Source organism: Semicossyphus pulcher, unplaced genomic scaffold, assembly GCF_022749685.1.
Source record: "Semicossyphus pulcher isolate SPU_LCO1_2020_fin unplaced genomic scaffold, fSemPul1.0.p SCAF_16, whole genome shotgun sequence".
NCBI lineage: Eukaryota > Metazoa > Chordata > Actinopteri > Labriformes > Labridae > Semicossyphus > Semicossyphus pulcher.
Window position 1 is genome coordinate 19,968,640 of NW_027211670.1, and position 19,504 is coordinate 19,988,143.

At 42.6% G+C, this 19,504-nt stretch overlaps 1 protein-coding gene across 1 annotated transcript; it reads right to left on the reverse strand.

Moving 5' to 3' along the window:
• Nucleotides 1-1,415: 1,415 nt before the first annotated feature.
• polr3e (polymerase (RNA) III (DNA directed) polypeptide E) lies at nt 1,416-19,391 on the reverse strand. The gene is made up of 21 exons (XM_069664421.1): nt 19,307-19,391; nt 18,390-18,503; nt 16,805-16,855; nt 16,633-16,710; nt 16,431-16,546; nt 15,418-15,500; nt 15,074-15,181; nt 14,718-14,767; nt 14,493-14,612; nt 14,278-14,363; nt 14,003-14,047; nt 13,810-13,901; nt 12,891-13,011; nt 12,654-12,735; nt 12,456-12,515; nt 10,385-10,542; nt 10,243-10,304; nt 9,716-10,158; nt 4,313-4,390; nt 2,806-2,928; nt 1,416-2,719 (listed from the first exon to the last, which is right to left on the reverse strand). The coding sequence occupies exons 2-21, from the start codon at nt 18,426-18,428 to the stop codon at nt 2,663-2,665; spliced, it is 2,052 nt and encodes a 683-aa protein (XP_069520522.1). The 5' UTR covers nt 18,429-18,503; nt 19,307-19,391; the 3' UTR covers nt 1,416-2,662.
• Between the last annotated feature and the right edge of the window lie 113 nt (nt 19,392-19,504).

Consider the following 19,504-nt stretch of genomic DNA (forward strand, 5'->3'; position numbering starts at 1 on the left):
GCGAGAGTGAACGAAAACAACACAGTTGTTGGCCCAACAGCTAAACAACGAGCTGAAACTCACTCCGAAGCTTTTTAAAGCTGCAGGGAACCAAAAATAAACCTCTCTTTCACAATGTCACATTATTTTCATTTGAGCCCTTTGGTATTTAACTTACAAATCCATTCTTTTCTTTTACATATCTTTGCATTTATCAATCAATTTGTACAAAATTACACACGTCCGGGAAACGTTCTTCAAGTTTCACAGGAAATGACGGATCCATAAAATAAGATATCGCCGTATCTGCTGTTTGATGTGTTTACCGAGCTCCTATGATCCAAAGTTATCCCCCCACGCTGCAGCTAAGATTCAGTTACTTCTGAGAGATGAGACTACAGGTTGCCAAAGATTTTAGATTCTCTGGAGATGAAGGGTGTCCATCAGCTCTGTGAGCCACATTTTCAAAGTTGGGACATTTTTCCTTTGCCATAATAATAGAATAAGTGTTTTTCCAATGATAATTCCATATGCTAGAAAGCGTTGTTGCACCAGCTTCCTTGCATCCACAGACGTCCCCAGGATTATTAAAGTGGGGTCTGGGTCTACCTGAGCATTCACTATCAATCCAGAAACCATGTCGTTTTGGGCAAAGAGCCTAGCAGTGAAGTAAATTCTTCTTCCACACTACATTTCTCTCAAACAGGACAGACCATTGTGTAGTTTTCCCTTGGAATAGTTTAATCTGTTGTGATTTTTAATTGTATCAAACAGTGACGCACATTTACAGGACAGGTGTGGATGTAACCTAGACTTTAATCCCTCTCATTTGGTATCTGAGTTTCAAAAAGATAATCAGGTATGTTTAATTACGAGTCATAAAAAGTAATCACATGTATTTGACTGTGAAATTATGTGTACTTCACTTGCAAGCTGCAGCTGGTAAATGAGGAGCTTAAGTTTGCTACATCATAGACTTTTTCTCTGCTAGGGGTCTTAAGAATTTCCCCTTGAGGATCAATAGCCACATTTTAATTAATTAATTTATTATTAATCTGACACGCGGGGCAAAGGTTTAGCTCAGTGGTTAAAACGTGCACCCCATGTAAAGAGGCTCAGCCTTTGATGCAACAGTGCAGGGTTTGACTTCCGCGACCATTAGCTGCAGGTCGTCCCCGTTCTCTTTCCTCATTTCCACTGTCCTTTCACTAAAGGCGAAAAATTATACTTAAAAGAATCTCAACACGGAAGATTACCTGTAATATGAGTTCTCAAGCAAATATAATGAAAAATACAACATCTTCCCGACATGGCCAGAGTTATGAAGTTTGAAAATTGAAAAGCTCAGGTACGAGTACCTAAAACTTCCTAATAACTTCTGTGCTTGAGAAAGAGTTCTGCCATAACTGATGTAGTTAACAGAGAAAACACAGACATGTTGACATTACATGTTTATTGAGCAAAGTAACAGATTAAAAAGAAAAACAACTGTTGTCATCTGATGATGTGCCTCTAAATGTACTTTAAATCTGCACTCACATTTCCACTTTTACAGGTTTGACCGTTTTTTAAAGTATTAAATGAGAGATTGTTGTTCCTGTTTTTTCTGTATATGAACGTGAGTTCGTCCTGAAAGCCGTGTGAGGCGGAGGCACTTTAAGATGGAGGCTCAAGATAGCAGCAAATGGCGATACACCAGAGTATTTATAGAAACAACTGTTCTCCAAAGACGGCCCAGCGTTACGATTTAGATGATCAAAGTATGAGAAACGTTTCCAAATTCACATCTTTATTGGCCATCAACAAATCAGCCTCTCAAAGGATTTGAAACTCTTTACATTCAACCAGAAACAAACCTCAACATCATTTCATCCGCTTCTCTAGTGTTTCAGTACACGTTTGACTGACTCGTACAGAAATGAGGGAAGAGCCACATTGGATGCGGCTGTTTCCAGGTCCATGATTGCCAGAAACATTATTTTAGTTGAGCAGGAGAATGAAGACAGTTTGTTCTTGTTTTGCATCATTAAACGTTTGCGTGCGTCTTTTTGTTTCAGGTTTGCTGACTCATGAGTTTGGCAACGTCTCTTCAAGTGCCTTCAAACGTTTCTTAATAAAGCGACTGCATCATCAGATCTGGATGCAAATAAATCAGGTTTTTTTCTTTAAGTTTTTTTTACCCACAAGGCCTCAAACACAGTCTGCTTGTTGGTGATACCAAAGTAAACATGTTCTTAAATCAGAGTAAAATGAAAGCACTTTGAGCAACAGCTGCTTTCTATAATAAACACCATCCTGATGTGGTAGAAGTTGAATTCAAAAATAATCAAACATGAGGTCATAATCCAAAAATCTACTGATAAACCGTATATATATATATATCTTGCTCTCTTCCTTTTTAATATGCATATTCCCCTCAGACACTCCAGCTCTGTGTGAGTATGTGAGGAGTTTCTTTCCTCCGCTGCGTCGCAGCGCTCGTGTTTGTGTCAGAAATGCTTCAGTTGATTCGAGGCGAGCTTCACGTTCTGAGCAGAGCAGACGACCGTCTTTGTTCCGCCCTCAGAGCTGGGAGAGCTGTGATTGGCTCTTGTCTGTCCGACTGCCCCTCCCACTGGACACCAGAGGAGAGGATTTGATTGGCTGACGGTGGCCGCAGAGGGGGGGGGGCAGGCGCTCAGCGTCACGACTGTATCGTTCCCTTGAGGTACCACATCCCTGCGTGGCTGCTGCAGCACTCCTGGAACAACAGATGGAGGGTTAGAAGAACAACTCAATATATTTAAAAATCCCTTAAAAGAAGTTCAGTCCCGTTAAAAGTCTCACATTGAGCAGCCGGTCAATATCCGCCTTCGGAACGTCTTCAAACTCCTGCGCGAGTCGGGCTTGTATCATGTTCCTCCGGATGCGGTAGTTCTTTGTGAACAGGTCGTACAGGAGGCGACGGTGCTGCAGGAGGAACACGACAAACATACCAAAGAATAAATGGCAAGGAATCATTCAACAGTTTTATTCATCTTTATTTACAGGGACGTGGATTTTAGGGACGGCAAGTGTTCTGGTTTCCGTTTGTACAACGCTTGTAGTCCGAGTAATATTGACCAATCACGTAGCAGCAGGCTGCGACGTAATGACATCCCATCAGTGTGATCTGACGACCATTTAGCTTCTTATTAATCTCTGTAAACAGACATCTGCATGCTAACAGCTAACAATCTGTTCTAGATCTAAAATTCAACTTGAGATAAATTCCCTTGACACTGTGTCGCGAAAGCTGCTCAGCGTTCAGATTTCCCGACTTCCTCGAATGCAGCGGAAAAGATCAATCCGACCTTACAGTGAAACGGAGACGCAACACAAACGGATCTACGGGCGCTCCTCCGGGGGATTTATTGGCATGATCCCCAGAGGCTATATTGTTTCATACGATAGCCGACGGTTTCAGAGATTAGATATATAAAGTTAGATAATAAGACTGATACATCTCTCATGTGTTAAATTGAAGCTAGAGCTAGCAGCAGGTTAGCATAGCATGGTACAAAGCCTGTAAAGGGCAAAGCTGGAAGATCAAAATCCCTCTAACCGGATGTCTTAAGCTCACTGATTAGCGTGTTGTATCTTTTTTGTGTCGTCAATAATAAAGTGTTTTTCTTTTGATCAACTGTTCTGGAACAAACAAGAAATATTCAGACATAAATCCTCTTAAAAAAACTACTTTGTTTTTGAACAGATTAAAACAAATGAGATTAAATTTTTGAGATTTAGAGGAGCTGACAGGAAGAATTATGTTGCCCACAGGTGGAGTTATGCAAGCTGTTTCCAGACTTTATGCTAAGCTAGGCTAACCTACCTGCTTTCTAGAGCTAAAAACTTAACAGCATAGTTCGAGTGAGGTATTGATCTTCTTGTCCGATTCTCAGAAAGAAGAGGATAAAGCTCATCTCCCAACATATTGTCCTATTAATTTAATTTAACACAAAGGAAAGACTCCACCTGTCGTCACTATAAATACTACAAAGCTTCATCCAGCATCGCCTCTCGTATAATCAGTATTAAAGGGAAGGAACATGAAGAAGAAGCTCACACTTGATATGCAGCTTGTTCACTTTAACTGTGTCCTACTTTATTTCATCTGTGTTGCTATGCAGTGAATCAAGCAGCCAATCGTGGCTCACACTGAAACACTTTGTGTGTTGCGTCGAAAAGTCATGTGAAATTCTGTGATGGCCGTCGCCTCTGACTTGAGGTTTGTGGGGAGTTTCTGTAAGTGCCGGTTTTGTAAGACAAGACGGACGTTGTGAAACTACTTTGAACCTTTTCAGAGAGTGCTCACCTTGTCGAAGTCGTCCCCGGTCTCCCACAAACCAAACACCTTCTGTTCGTCAGGCGCCGCTTTGCTCTGAGCAGGAAACTAAAGTCAGAGAGAAACAGAGTTAGAAAAGCATTCGACCAGGAAGTTAGCGGTGTACATTTTAAAACCGTCTCTGCTCTTTCAACATGCACATTGAGCAACACACACTGGAAGGCAGCTTTTGTCACATTTGTTAAAATTCTCTTTACATCCCGACATCGATGAATAAATCCAACACTGACAAAACAACAGCCAGTAACTATGACCCTTTAATAAATCTATCCAATCATTTTATGTGAACAGAATTCAATGATTGCATGATTGGACACCTGCTTGTGCACTCAATAAAAGCTTACAAGCTATTCGCAGAAGAACGGTGCAGAAAGGTTGTTTAATGCAGTTCACTATAACAGAAATGCATTGCACTCCTCTCCCCACTTTCTTTGTGGAAGTGGATTGCCATTTTATTTGGCATTTTGTCTTCATTAGATAGGAAAGCTAAGCTGGCAGGAAAGCTAAGCTGGCAGGAAATGGAAATGATATGCTGATATTTACGATTACCTCAGCCTTTATCATTACTCTGCTTCTCTCGCTAATTTATTTATTTATTTAGCCAATCTTCACCCTAGTCTACCACTATTATTGGCATTGCAACCATAAGTATGTGTCTGTTGTTGTTCATGTAACAAGGACATATGTTGTTGTGGTAACAAGAACATATGTTGTTGTTGCTCTCTTTGCCTGTCTCTATCCTGCATCTCCTTCTATCCCATTTTCGGCCCATCCAGTCGAGGCAGATGGCTGTTCAACATGAGTCTGGTTCTGCTCGAGGTTTCTGCCTGTTAAAAGGAAGTTTTTCCTTGCCAATGTGCCGAATTGCTAAGTGCTACTCATGGTGGATTCATGTTGGGCCTCTCTTTAAATAACTTAACAAAGAGTCGGTCTAGACCTGCTCTTTCTGTAAAGTGTCTCGAGATAACCCTGGTTATGATTTGGCGCTATACAAATAAAATTTGATTGATGATTGATTGATTGATTGATTGATATGCACCAAAGGGCTGCAGGCCGCAGTCGAGCCTGCGGTGGATGCATTGAGGACTTTGCCTCTGTACATGGGGCGCCTGCTCTACCAGCTGAGCTAAACCAGCGCCCCAGGATGAGCATGTTTACGTTAGAAAACGTTTACAATCTTTGCTTTAAGTTATCCTGCATTCATGTGGCGTAAGGATAATAGAAAAAATAGGTCCCGACCACTCCCATGAACACCCCTCAAAAGGTGAAAGTTGTAGTTCTTGATACGTTCAACTCCATGCATTGATTCGTTTCTGCCGTTCAGGACATTCACTCTCGCTTGATGTTAACGTCCAACAGAACTGCGTCCGACTCTGCTCTGCTCTCGGCTTCCCATCCCTTCCTTCTTCCTTTTAGACAACCAGACTGATTGATGTTAGCGCGCGCCAATCGCCTTTCGGGGGAGTGCTGTATTTATCAAATGACCATGTCATTGCTTTAACCGATTCACTCACTCACTGAACGAGAATGGTCCTCATGAACGATACGACCAGATTATGAACGGAAGTGGGGCTGAAGTATTTCAGGCGCGCTTACAAAGCCAATTCACAGACGTGTAAACCACTGACGGACTAAATTATGTTTTTATTTATCAAGACATTATGACGTCAGAAGGTTTTGTAACGGACAAGTTGGACCAAGTAACTGTTATACAGTGATGACTTTAAGAGAAGACCAGTGAATGCAATGTGAGCCGCGAGAGTGAGGAAGAAGCGAGTTGTTTCTTTGTCGTTACGGGTAATCGACCTGGTGAACGAGTCTCACGAGCTAATGTTTCAGCTGAGCGAGAATCACTGCAAAGACTCATAACTGCCATCTCTAGAAATACGGCCAAAATTCTGACCTGCTGTGTTGACGGGATATTCTGCAGAAAAATGGGGAACCAAATAAATTTGAATTGATCCTAATAAACATGTATATACATTTTCTTTTTGCATATCAACTTTTCCCCACATGTTTTTTGTAAGGCCGTATTGGGCTGTGAATGCTCGTATAGCTTGTTAGTCTCTAGATAGTAAAGTTATGCATTACATTAACTCTGGTCAGGAGGCAGGTAAAGCAATGTTTTTGTGGCTTTCAGGAACAAGTCTGGGACAAAATCATCAATGAAAGCACAAATACTGGAACATGAACATCTTTTTAAAGTCGAGGTGAAATGAAAAATGTCATTTTAATCCTTTTAGATCACATCCCCGGTAATATTGTGCATCTATTTGACAATATAGGCCAAAAAAAAATACAGAAAATTCATTTCTTCGTATTCTTATATCAAAATCCGATCATTTTTTCTTCTGGTAAAACTAAATTTCACACGTGCTTACGTAAGTTAGCACCAAACAATTTCAACCAATCAATCTGCAACATTTAGCCGCAGAGCACCAAGAACGCTCGGTCAGTTAGCTAGCTACTGCTCTGTGGAGACCGTCTGTCTACGCCCACTTCTCAACGATCAAATCAAATCCCTCTAATGATATGTCCCGCCTGCACGTCCTGTTTCACTCGGAAATACGTCACGATACGGAAGCTAGATACTCTCGAAATGCCGTTTCAGCTCGACTTTAAGCGTCCAAGTAGCCTCAAAATTAAACGTAAAGCTTGTGATGACAGCGAAGTTTGGGGATATCCAATGAGTATTTGAATGCAGCCAGAAGCTATGAGACTGTTTTGGAGTGGCATTAGTGTGTCTATAACAAACGTAATAAGGCATCATAAAAACCTAGATTTAAGAGAGTTTATGTAATGGCTAACAAATAACAGCCAAGAGAAAATGCTTTCCTTCCTCTGAGACGCATCATTTGATCTCTTGTCTGAATGCCAAGCTGGAGACAAGAAGAGGCCGAGCTCTGAAGGAAGGAGCAACACCGAGTGTCCAGACCAGGATTACCCTCCAGACACACCCCACTGTCCGACACAAATCTGACCCATGAACTGTCACACATCACAACAACGGGGCTTAAAGTGATGCAGAAGAAGCGTCGCCTGATTCCAGATCAGACTTCGTTTACAAACAAGCCGGATTAGTCCCTCTCTGATCACTAATGAGCTTTCCTCTGAGGCCAATAATCGGTTGCGTAACAAAGATGGCGTCCGTCCACTCCCTACCCCTACAGAGATGAAAATCCTCTCATGTCAAGGAAACAGATTGGATTAGACCGAAGCCAGGACAGAGCTGAACCTGGCAGGAGACCCGGCTGCTTAATGAAACAAGACGCCACACCCTGCCCTGTGAGCAAACACCACACCAAGGAAAACACGGCCAAAATAAACAGCTCACATCCATCTGTATTAAGCAGTGGACAGAGCAACAAACACACGGGTATCAGGTGGCTGCAGGAACTTCAGTGGAACCTGATAACCAGGTTTGCATTGCTTCAGTGCATCGACTGTTTCACAGACAACAGCTCACAAGCAAAACGACCGTTAATGTCGTTATTCTGTCGGAGGAAACTGATACGTTCTGCGCTCAGGCTGCCGGCGAGGGAAGCCCCGTCAGCAGGCACAGGTTGTTTCAGCTAGAGGGGGAGCAGCGTCTTCATCCAGGACAAAGGGGATTTTAATCTCAGAGGGGACGGAGGACTGCTCAGTACTGCTTGTTCCTCAGGTGGGGCAATTTGGTGTGATCCGATTTGAAAAGGAATCTGATTCATCCAATCGTTACTTCTGTGTTTGATACAGACCGAGTTGAAAAAAAGCAGAATCACAGTCGTCAAATTATCCCCCAACAGGGCCACAAAACCATGTCCAGATCAGTTATAGCACTGCGTCTCCTATTGATTTCACACAACTACAGCGTCACTGAAACAGGCGGAGTCTGTAGTCCGCCTGTGTTATGATGGTGTTATGTCTTAGACTCGAACATCTTCAAATGTCTGTGAAGGTTCTCAGTCAACCAGGTAATTCTAGAAACATCTTCAAAATCTTGATTTGTCCAACTTATCTTTTTAGCTTACGGTGATTTGCTGAACCATACAGACGTTGGAGCGTTTACAGCATTGCTCTAACTCAGGCTTTAATTTAAGATCTTTTTTTATATCAATCAATCTTCAAATAATGTTTTTACATTTTTTTTGTCTAAAATTTTGACTGACGTGTCAATTTCCCGAACATTAGGAGTTTTTTATCAGACTGGAAAAAGTTAATATTTGAGAGGCTGTGATTTTTTAACTTTGCAGCTCCAGCACTTCCTGTTAAATGAATGGTAAACTGTGCTTGTATAACACGTTGTAGTCTTCCAACCACTCAAAGTGCTCTTTCACTACTATGGAGTTATTTCCCTATTTTTAGAGTGTGGTTTTATTCGTCTTGAGAGCGTGACTTGTTGATTTTTCCTTCAGATTTTCCCTGAAAAACCTGGTTTTGCGCTCAAATAGCTCCTGTTTGTGACTGACAAAATGTCCCTCGCTCCAGCTTCAACCCTTGTCCTCAGACTCAGGCCCCCTCTGTACACTTGTGAAACATCCGCTCTTGCATTTTTTTCTCTCCTCTGATGCACCAACCCTGTCAAAATTCCCCCAACCAATAGGAAACCAGGTACAGAGTTGACCAATGATGCCATCTCTACCCCGTTGTCAGTGCGTCTGCTTTACTTTTTAGAGCAGTTACTCTTACACCGTGTTTATCCACTCCTGCCCAGCACAGCTTTACCAAACATTTTCAAGCAGCATATACTAAAGGAACGCTGTCTCTGGCAAGTAATATTACATCTGACCCCTTTCATATCTTATTTGAAGAATATCAGCTTCTGCCATCAAACAGAGTTAGAGTCCCACAGGCTCCACTGAATAGACTGAGGAGCTCTTTTGTCCCTCAGTCTGTCAAGCTATGAAATCAGCATTTGGGGTCTAAGTAGGCCACAGGGTTCATGTATGGACTAAGCACGGAGTGTTGAACGTGATGCACTACAGCCACTTTGTAATGTTTGATGTAATATATGTTGTAGTATCTGCCTTTGTTTAAATGTTATGTTTTGTTATTTATGTTTGTTATCTACTCTACTCTGGAGGGGGGGTTCGGTGTCTAGTCTAAGGACACTTTAACTTCTGACTGTAGCAGTCAGGGATTGAACCCCCGACCTTCTGATTAAGAGAGACGGCCGACTCTACCACTGAGCCACAGCAGCCCCCACATGAAGCGTTGAGATGGTTGTAGAGCATTTTGATGCCTGATGATCCTTTAAAAACTGGATCATATTTCTGCATCTACTTACCGATACCTTTTGCAAAACACCCACACAAAAGCAGCTCCCTGCAGAGCTGTGTTTTACATCCAGAAGTGTTTCGACAGTAGAACATGACATCCTCCCTGAATACTCACAGGCACCATTATCTGTTTGCACGGGCTCAGCAGTATGGCCTCCTGCAGCATGTGGTCCGAGACGGAGTGGAAGACGCTCCGACCCACCGGCATGGAGGCCAGGTGGAGGTTAAACAGCCTCTTGAACTCGTTCAGAGTCAGTACAAAATGCTTCCTGAAAATCTTTTTCACAAAGTCCTGCAGCTCCAGGGTGGACGCGTCCCCTCCGTTACCGTTGGTGTGATCGAAGCCGGGGGAGGCGGTGCTGGGGTAACCGTTGACTGAACCGTTGGGGATGGAGGAGGAGGTGTCCATGGGTTCGTCTTCCCCGACGGGCTCCTGTTTGATGTGGACGCTGCTTCCTGCACGTTTGGAGTCCAGGTCCTTCTGTAGGGACGGGCGGCGCTCTTGGACGCGGTCCTGAGCCACCTTCAGACGTTGCTCCCCGCTCACATGGACCGGCTCTGGAAAACACATCAGTTAGAATATAATCATTAATCCTGCTGAATATTTTATCTGCTATGTATCAACAAGCGAACAGTACACACCAGGCTGAAGGGAATTCTTTGGCATGAAGTCTTCTTTGGAGAAGTTAAACACCTTTTCCAACCTGAAAGAAAACAAACGTTTACCCCTGTGAGATGGTGCAGTTAAAAACCCCTCCCTCCTGCCTCCCTAAGTGCGACCTACTTGCTCTGGATGCCGAGCCACAGCATGTGCTGCCTGTGGGCAACATCTGGGTGTTTCTTAATGAACTCTCCATCAGTAGGCAGCAGGAACTCCCAGCCCCGGTTGACTCGAGGAGCTGCCACATGCTCCAGGAACTCCTTCACGTCCTCCGGAGGAAGCTGACAAAACACAGAGGGAAGAACGCGTTAGTTCAGTTTACCTTAACGAGCAGAGCAACCGTAGCCTGGAGGTGAAGGGTGGTTAGAGGAGGCAGTCAAAGGCGCTCCTGCTTAGGATCTAAACAACCACAGCCGACTGAGGTTGGACTGAGTTCATGTACGCCCTCTCACGATGAACACCTTTAGGCTGCTGCTGTAGAAAAGATTTAGGTCTTGGAGAAATTCATCTCATCCACAAATTGTTGAAGCGGCTAACTAAATTATACAGCTACTTTTTTTAATAAAGTAAACTGTCAGATCAGAGGGATGTGCTGGCAATATAAGCAGCCTTTTCAGCACAGCTCAGTCTAACAACAAGTTAAAGAAGTGAAAGTGTTGCCTTATTTGGTGTTACACCGCAGTGTGTGTATCTCAGTAACTATAAGTGCAACATGTTGGCCTTTTGCACTTTGTTGGCCAGGCGACTTATACTGTTCAGGTGGAAAGACCCTGTCCCCCCTACGCATTCCCATTAGATCAAAGAGATGAAGCAACATCTTAACCTAGAGAAGATCAGATACTCTCTCCAAGGGTCTGTCCAGAGATTCTGTGAATTTCGCAGCCTTTCTTAACATTTATAGGAAAAATGGAAGCAGAGAATGTAACCCCATAAGGTTCTGACTTGTTCTGTCGCTGTGTGTGTGTCTGTATGCTTGTTTTTTGTTTTCTTGTTTCTCCTCCTTGTCTAATGTGTAAAATAACTGATTTTAATTAAGCGGTATGGGTCTGGTGGGTGGGCGGGTGGGTGGATACTGGGGACTAGATTAGATACAGTATACCGTTTGTATTTTGTATATTGTGAAATTCTTCAATAAAAAGACTTTGATCAAGTGAAAGTATCTCAAACTTATGCAAACAACCTTCTTGCAAACAGTCCGAACACCAAAGAGACGGCAGCCTCGTTCAGACTGCCAGCACAGATACGTTTTGTTATTTAACATATCCAGATGAAATATAGATCGATTTCTAAATTCTGTGATGCAAAAAAAAATTGGATCCAACATTGTGCAAACTACTTAGAGCTGCTGAGCAGAATCTTAGTATTATTACTGTGTCATGCATAAACAATATGTCCAGCCCAAAAAAGCTTACAAGACTCCATTAGTCACAAAAAGACCAAAAACCAAAAGAAGACAGAAATAATGTGAAGGAAACAAACCATCCTGACACTTCCTCCCAGCTCCCAACATTAAAATTAAATCCATCCTGTCGTCGTCAGTGCACCAAAACATTTCCAGCATACAATTCATTCAAATACACTCTAATCTCATCATAAAAAGGACAATACAAAAGAAAAGGTGATTCATTTTCAACTTCTCCCATTTCACAAAATTCACACGACCTGCGTTCCTCCTGGATGTTTTTAAATCGGCCGACTTCAAGAGCCAGAGGAAAGATTCCTGTTGTCAACTGTGCGGCTAAAGATCTCTGACTCCTGGTCAATCAATGTGTGACTGGCAGAGGACGCACGGAAAACAACAAGTGATGTTAAAACAAATCGTCTTATTTGACTTGTCAGTTTGGAGGGAAAAGATGGATCTCCTTGCTTCTGATCCGTGTTGGAAAGATGCATCACATTGTTTCCATAGCAACTAATGCAGATAGGTTGGTGATATCTGGACACACTAATAGAATCTAATCACATGCAAATTATACTGCAAAAAGTCTGTTTACGATCTGATCTGAGAAACAATGCCATGAAAGAAGCCTCTGGGGTCGTACCTTTTGCAGTGTTTACTAGCAATATCAAAAAGTTCCAAAATGGTAAGATACATAACTGGTTGGAAACACAACTTGTACATAGTAAAGTTAAAGATGTTTGTTTTGTCATCAGTCGTCGTAGTGACCGCTCATTATGGTTCTGTGACTCTTACTTTGATGATGCCTGTGATCTCCTTCCTCATCACAGAGCGCTCCAGAGTGAACCTCCACATCTACAGAGAAAAGAAACAACGGGGTCACTACGACTTTTAAACCACTTCGATCTCACAAAAACACACATAGTAATGATTGACATGAGGCTCTACACTGTTAAAGGTTTCATGTCGGGTAATTCAGTGACAGCAGCTCACCACAAAGTCTCTGCCCCGACAGAGCACCTCAGCAGGGACGCCACTGTGAGGACTGCAGGTGTTTTTAGGATACAGAACATCACTAGGAAGAGAAACCAGGAGTCAGACCACAAACTTTAATGTAACACAAATATTTAAAGATGACACAAAACCTCTTATTAGAGGCTGCAGGGCTAAATCTGAGTAAAACACTTTAGGAACGTTTAAATAAATCTGCACTGAAGCTTCCTGTCTCACCTCTTCACCACCCAGTTCCCCTGAACCAGCAGCGCCACCTGTTGGATGCAGCGCAGCACTGCGGTGGAGTCTGTGCCAGAGGCCAGCAGGCCCATCAGGTTGGCAAACGGCATCATTTTGACTAAAGACGAGAGGAGACATGAAACACTTCAGTCAGAGGACGGACACACAAGCTGTGCAGGTACAGGAGAAACGTACTGAGAGAAAGAGGAAACTAATGAGTGTTAAGAACTGACAGAGGCAGTTATAAGCTCAAAACAAAAGCCCTTTTTTACACTGCGGTTCCGGCTCAGCGGCGTAACGAAGCTCCAGCATCATGCAGCCTTTACCATTTTACATTGGACCAAGCAACGCCGGTGTAAAGCCGCCCCGGTGTGTGTTTTTACGCAGCATTCCGATGTTGTGGAAGCAAAACGTGCTCGAGGAAACAAACAGCGGTTGCTTCATATACACACACACGGTGCCATTACGCCCTGCCGGCTCTGATACTACCTCCGATGCCGGCTCAGAGGTGGAACGACTTCACCCCACCATTTCTCCTCCGTGCGTTTTACATAGAAGACGGAACGTAACAGAAGCGTAATAATCCCGCCTTGAGCTGGCAGTGTAAAAAGCTAAAGAAGCTGATTTAAGGTCAAACCAGCCTCCGGTTTGTAAGAAAGCAGCTGGCAGAACTCTGCACTTTGATTTGGATCCATTTAATACATCTGTAACTGAGCTGGAGAAAGCTTTGACTAAGTCTTTAATAAGGCTTTGTCGCCCCCGTCTGGCACTTAGAAAAACTGCAATGGAAACAGGGACTTAACTGGATACTAATCTTCATTTAAATAATCAAATTTTCTATTTTCTATTATAAAGAAAAACATGTGATTTAATCCGACAGATATCAGATCAGTTCTGTCTGCGTGTGTCCGCCTACCGTTCTTCATCAGGGTCTTGACTTGGTCTCCCAGCGGCAGCGTGCGGAGCTGAGCCATGGACAGCACATTACTGGGACCGACAGGCTTCACACTGACGTGGAGAAGAAACACAGAGAGTTAATGACGCATCTCTGGAATCATTATTTTGTTTAAATGTCAGAACTTTTGTTAAAAGCGTTCTTTTGTACTTACACTTTTTCCTCTGCGACAGGGGGCATCAGCATGGTGAGGTACTCCCTAAATAAAGAGTCAGAGGGAAGCGGTCAGACGTGAGCATGCACCTGTAAGAACTAGAAAAGTTGAACCAATAGCTCTAAATTCTGGAAGATGTTTTACTTCCCAAAATTCTCCAACAGAAACAATCCACTGCATTAGTTTTTACCGCTGACAAGCAGGTGAGCTAAAATCCTGGTTCAGAAAATGTCAGTCTAAGTCAAAGTAATGAGATGTGTCTTGTTGACACTCACTTGGGAGTTTTGACCAGTTCAGAGTTCTCGGAGGCGTCCACAGACTGACAGTACAGGTACTGCCTTTCATGCTCCGAGCGGCTATCCTGCATTTAAATAAGACGACAAAGACAAACCTGATGGTTCAAACGCTTCACAACAAGATCTCCTGACAAAAAGTGAGAGAAGATAAATACAGCACAGTAAAGTAAGTAAAGTAAGCAGTGCTCTCCTACCTTGACACCGTGGTAGTGCAGGTGAGCCCACGGCTCCTCCGCCTGCTTCTTCTGGAGGAACTCGTACGACTGGATCCTCCTCTGCCGGGCCTGCTCCGACTCGGGGCGAGAAAACCTCACCTGGATGAACAAAAGCAGATGATTTTAGAAAGGATGGGCTTATATTGAAATATTGAGTCAGTGTACTTTGTGTGCGTGAGTGCGTGTGCACACTCAGGTCTTTACCGTGATGGCCTTGACTTCCTCCTCAGCTTCATCCTGGGAAGAGTCTCCACCTGCAGACATGTAACAATCATCACACCTGATCATACCAGTTAGCACAATGTTTTATCCCAATTTATAAGTCGCAGAAAGCATCCAATGTGATTTTTTTTAGGGGCAAAAGGTTTTTAACAGACAAATTGAAATATCAATAAATCTGGAGATCTCAGTTGTTTCGTCTATAAAACATTTTATTACATTACTCAGGTTGTGTGTTGTCAAAATGTCAGTCTAACATCCAAAGATATTCCACTTTCAAATTTATAATGAGAAAAAGCAGATAAAAATGTTTCCCCTCAATTTTCTGTCACACCACACACCTTCATTGGCCGCCTCCCTCTCTCTGGTCTTGTTGTCGGCTTTGTCCAGGTACGAGAAGCTGGGTCTCATCTGGAGGATTCCTGTCAGGGGTGTGACGTGAAGCTCGCCTGTTGACGTTAAACACACAACAATCACAGACTGAAACACTAACAAAGCCGCTGTTACATGCTGCACTCGTGTTTATCACCTTCAATCTAAGAGATAAGATACAGAAGGAAACACTGATAGAGGCTCACATGGACTCTGTGAACATACTGTATGAGTGACCTTTGTGTATTTACAAGAGGTAGGTTCGACAGACTACACACATTATGGTGCGACAGACGAAACAATCAGATCAGACCTTTGCGAAAAATAGCAGCAGCGTATCTGGAGGTGTTGGTGGTGGCCTGGATGGAGGAAAAGGTCTGTTTATCCATCATCTTCCTGAGGAAGGAAAACAAGAGAAGGCGGCTCAGAAAGTTCACTTTGGGACAATCTCTGCAGCGATTCGCTGTTCATGTCAGGTTTAAAGTTTAATTAGACATATTGAGAAATACGCCTGTTTGTATTGTTGACAACAGTAAGATGAGAAGACAACATATGCTACAATTACAATCTAAAAGTGTCGGTGTAATGGACAACACCGGCGTGATCAGGAATGTTTTAATCAAGCTTTGAACTTTTAAAAGACACAGGAGGCATACAAACTAGGGATAGACCGATTATCGGCATCAATATTCGGCATTTTGACGCATATCGGCATCAGCCTTTTTTTTTTAATCCGACGGCCGATAAGAGATCAATTTAAAACTGGGTTATTTTGGCTCTGATGCAGCCGCGCCTCTCCGTCTGCAGTCACTACTCTGTCTCCGGCATTGTCCCACCCACAGCACTGATTGGTTACATGCAGAGCCATGGCACGGGTAACAGCCAATCAGCAGTGAAAGCTGTGTGTGCAGAGTGCTCACACACACGGCGGAGAGGAGAAAAAGTCATTTCTTTGCTAATTTTATTTAACTTTGTTTTATTTACTTTATAAAACTTCAGGAAGTTATTTATTTATTTATTTAAATTTTCAGTGAACTTTATAAGAGATGCTGCTGACCCTGGGAACTCCCTGTGCTTTTTGTTTGTTTGTTTAATAAACATATGCTTAAAGGCATTTAAACAAAGTTAATAGTTGGAGTTTGTATTATTCAAAATTTTGACGCCAATATTTTCACTTTTACTGCAAATGAATATCGGCTCCAAATAACGGTTATCAGCCTCCTTGACTACTAATACTCGGTATCGGCCCTGAAAAAACCATATCGGTCTATCTCTAATACGAACAGATTCATGTTAAGTGCAGATGAGGTTGTGAAGTAAACATACGCTGTGTAGGTGTTGGTTTCATCGTAAGCTGTGCCGTCCACATTCAGAGCAATCTGCTCCCCTTTGCTGCGACAGTAGTTCGGACTCATTGTGTTGATGGCCATCTCCAGCTCCACCTGAGTTATACATGAAATGAAACATTACAAACATTTTCCAAACTTAGGGGTGATAAAATAAGAAAATAATTACTTCCTAATCTTACCCTTTGCTGCTTGGGTTTGATCCGAGCCGCCAAGTGGTTGACGTCATCATATGTCATAGTGGAGGGTCTGACAGGGTACTGTGTCAGAGGAAACCAGAGAGCTGATGAGTGACTCAGGACACAAAGGGAGCTGAATTCATCAGAATTAAGTACAACAGAAGGAAAAGATTACCTGGAACAGATAGAGCTTATCTGCGAGACTTTTGGCGAGGTACACATCAATCTGAAGGAAACAGAAGCATTGATTATCAGTGATTCTTTTACTGTACAAACTGGTGTGAGGTACAGGTAGATCTCCCCTCATTGGATGACTCTAATCTCTTAATTTGGGATCTTTTCAGAGCTTGTGTGACTGATTGTTTGCACTTGGGTGCGTTTTGTTGTGTGTGTTGTCTTATCTCTGCTAAACAGACCTTGCTCTCATTAAGATTACAATAAAAAGGATATAAATAGATGTCATTAAAAAGTGTTTCTCTTATGTTACATTCATTTATTCAGTTAGCAGCAAAAGAGCAATCCTTGTGCTAGCGTTATCTTAAATAAACATTATTCCAGAGCAGTGTGGTAAACAGATTTTAAATGAGCAAATGAGAGAACAGGTATGTATTATTAATGACACAGACACCCCGAGTTGGAAGTATGGAAAGATCAACGCATCCCTGCCTATAAATCACATATTAAACAGGCTCAAATATCCTGTTAAATACTGTTTAATATAAATGACTCTCCTGTAGCAACACACAGCAGCTTAAGTGAGATGGTAATATACTGGCTGAACAAATTTAAGCGCAGGTTTTATTTGTGTGCCGCACTTCTTTAAAATACAGTTTGATTTTACGCAGCTCGTCTTGCACCTCATCATCCAGCTGCTGACCACAAGTAAGCAGATAGCCCAAAAGCTGGGCTCTTTAGCTGTTAAACATCACTCAATCTGAGGTAAACAGAGCATTTTTGGGGACTAATTTAGTGAGTATTTCTGGTTCAAATTAAACTACAGTGCACTTCTTCACAGTCATGACTGCACATGTTATCAATAAGGATGGAACAGGTTCAAATCTGTCCGATCAATCTCAATCATAGGTCACCAAGCTATGCCAGCATGTTTTTCTGACAACTGTAACATCAAACTCATGTGATTACTTATGTGATTAAAATATACATAACATGAAGTTATGGAGGAGCGGACGAAACCATCCAAAAACCTGGCTTCATTTCACAAAGAAAATTGACAACATGAGGTAAAAAAGAGAGGTGTTAAGATGAATCAAAGCTCCCTGCCAGACTTGAACCATGGATGTTCAGATTACACGGTCAGTGTCTCAGAGCCCTGAGCTACTATGATGCCCAAACATCAAAGTTTGCAAGTTGTGGGAAACACCAGAAATATGCTGAAACATTTTTGCATGCAACAGGGGTTTAAATCCCAGGAGTGCCATGCATTTGAAACTCTATACAAGCTGCGCTGCTTTCCAACCAAGCAGCATGTCCATTCCTGATGGTAAATATCCCATGTTATGATACACAGGCATGCCCAGACTTTCTCCTCATATCCCTGAAATTTGAGGGATTGATATATAAGGCAGAATAAATACTGGCATCAGTAATTCCCATCAACTGCTATCCCTTGCCATCAGAAATGGTGTTACTCATTGCTGTGTTTCTGAAAGCACTGAAGGTTTACAGCACAGAGGAGTACGATATATTCCTCTTGTTAGCTGGATAAATTAATTGTGGGTAGCCCTTTACTTCAGCCGTACCTCTTCTATAATGGGGTCATCATCATCCCCGCTGGCCATATTGATGTGAACAGAGCGAGGAGGAAGGAGGAGATGAAACAGGAGAGGAGCAGCAGCAGATCTCAGAGATCCAACCTGGAAACAAACACACACTGAGTTATAGGAATTTACTCTTACAGCTATACAATACCATCACTATTACAAAGTGACTACACCCACACTGTTAAACAAAGAGGACAGATGACAGGCAGCTGGTGCAGTACTGAAAAGAACAATGTGATCCAGCAAATCAAGGTTACATAAGAATTCATCCCAATCATGTCAGGTTGTTCCTGCGTGCAGAAACCATGTAAATACACAAGTTAGTCTGCAGGCTGACCATGATCATGCAGTCTGTCAAGTGATGCTATCACTGACACAGTCAGGTGAAACTCACATGATGCAAGACAATGCAATTCAGATTAATGACTGCTCTTTATAGAAACAGTGTTAATAAATGTAATATATAGCTGAAATTTTAAACAGCGACTTCAGATTTATTTAATATCTGGTAATTATTCTCATAAAGTCACACTGGCAACGTCAGCTTGATTAGCAAGCTAGCATCAAACCTTTCAACTTGTCAAAGGCCTTCACTACAAACCGGTTACATTTTAATTCAGTCATTAAAAAATATATAAAAATAAAGAAGGACAAAGAGAAGCGTGCTTAAAATACCCATGCCCTATACATAAACGTAAAAGCAACGAAACTTGCTACCTAGCATGCAGGTAGCCTTTAAAACTTAGCCTAGCTACACAGCTTTAGCCTAGCATTAGCAAGCTAGCTTGGCGTGCTACTATATACAAGCCAGTCAAAATAACACACTCAGTCAACGAGGGCCATGTTTGAATCGTCATTTCTCATAAAATAGCCTCAAAGCTAGATTTAGCTCTCACCTGCCGACTTCACTGTACAGTATTAGCTATCTCATCCGCGTCTGACACAGTCCAGTGTGAGGGTGCGTAGAGGTGTAGCAGTGAGTGGAGACTAACTCAGGCTACTGAAGTCTGCTGTCGGTACCATGTTGACTCTGCTCCACACAGACACGTGGGGAGGAGCCCGTGCCCACAATGCACAGCGAGACCACCGTAGAG

What these genes read in the sequence shown, in the direction of transcription:
- polr3e (XM_069664421.1), bottom strand. Translation starts at nt 18,428, where the DNA reads ATGGCCAGCGGGGATGATGATGACCCCATTATAGAAGAG. An exon ending in GAGGGAGGCGGCCAATGAAG is followed by an intron (nt 14,768 to 15,073) that starts GTGTGTGGTGTG and finishes ACATGTCTGCAG; the next exon opens with GTGGAGACTCTTCCCAGGAT. An exon ending in CAAGACCCTGATGAAGAACG is followed by an intron (nt 13,012 to 13,809) that starts GTAGGCGGACAC and finishes TCTCGTCTTTAG; the next exon opens with TCAAAATGATGCCGTTTGCC.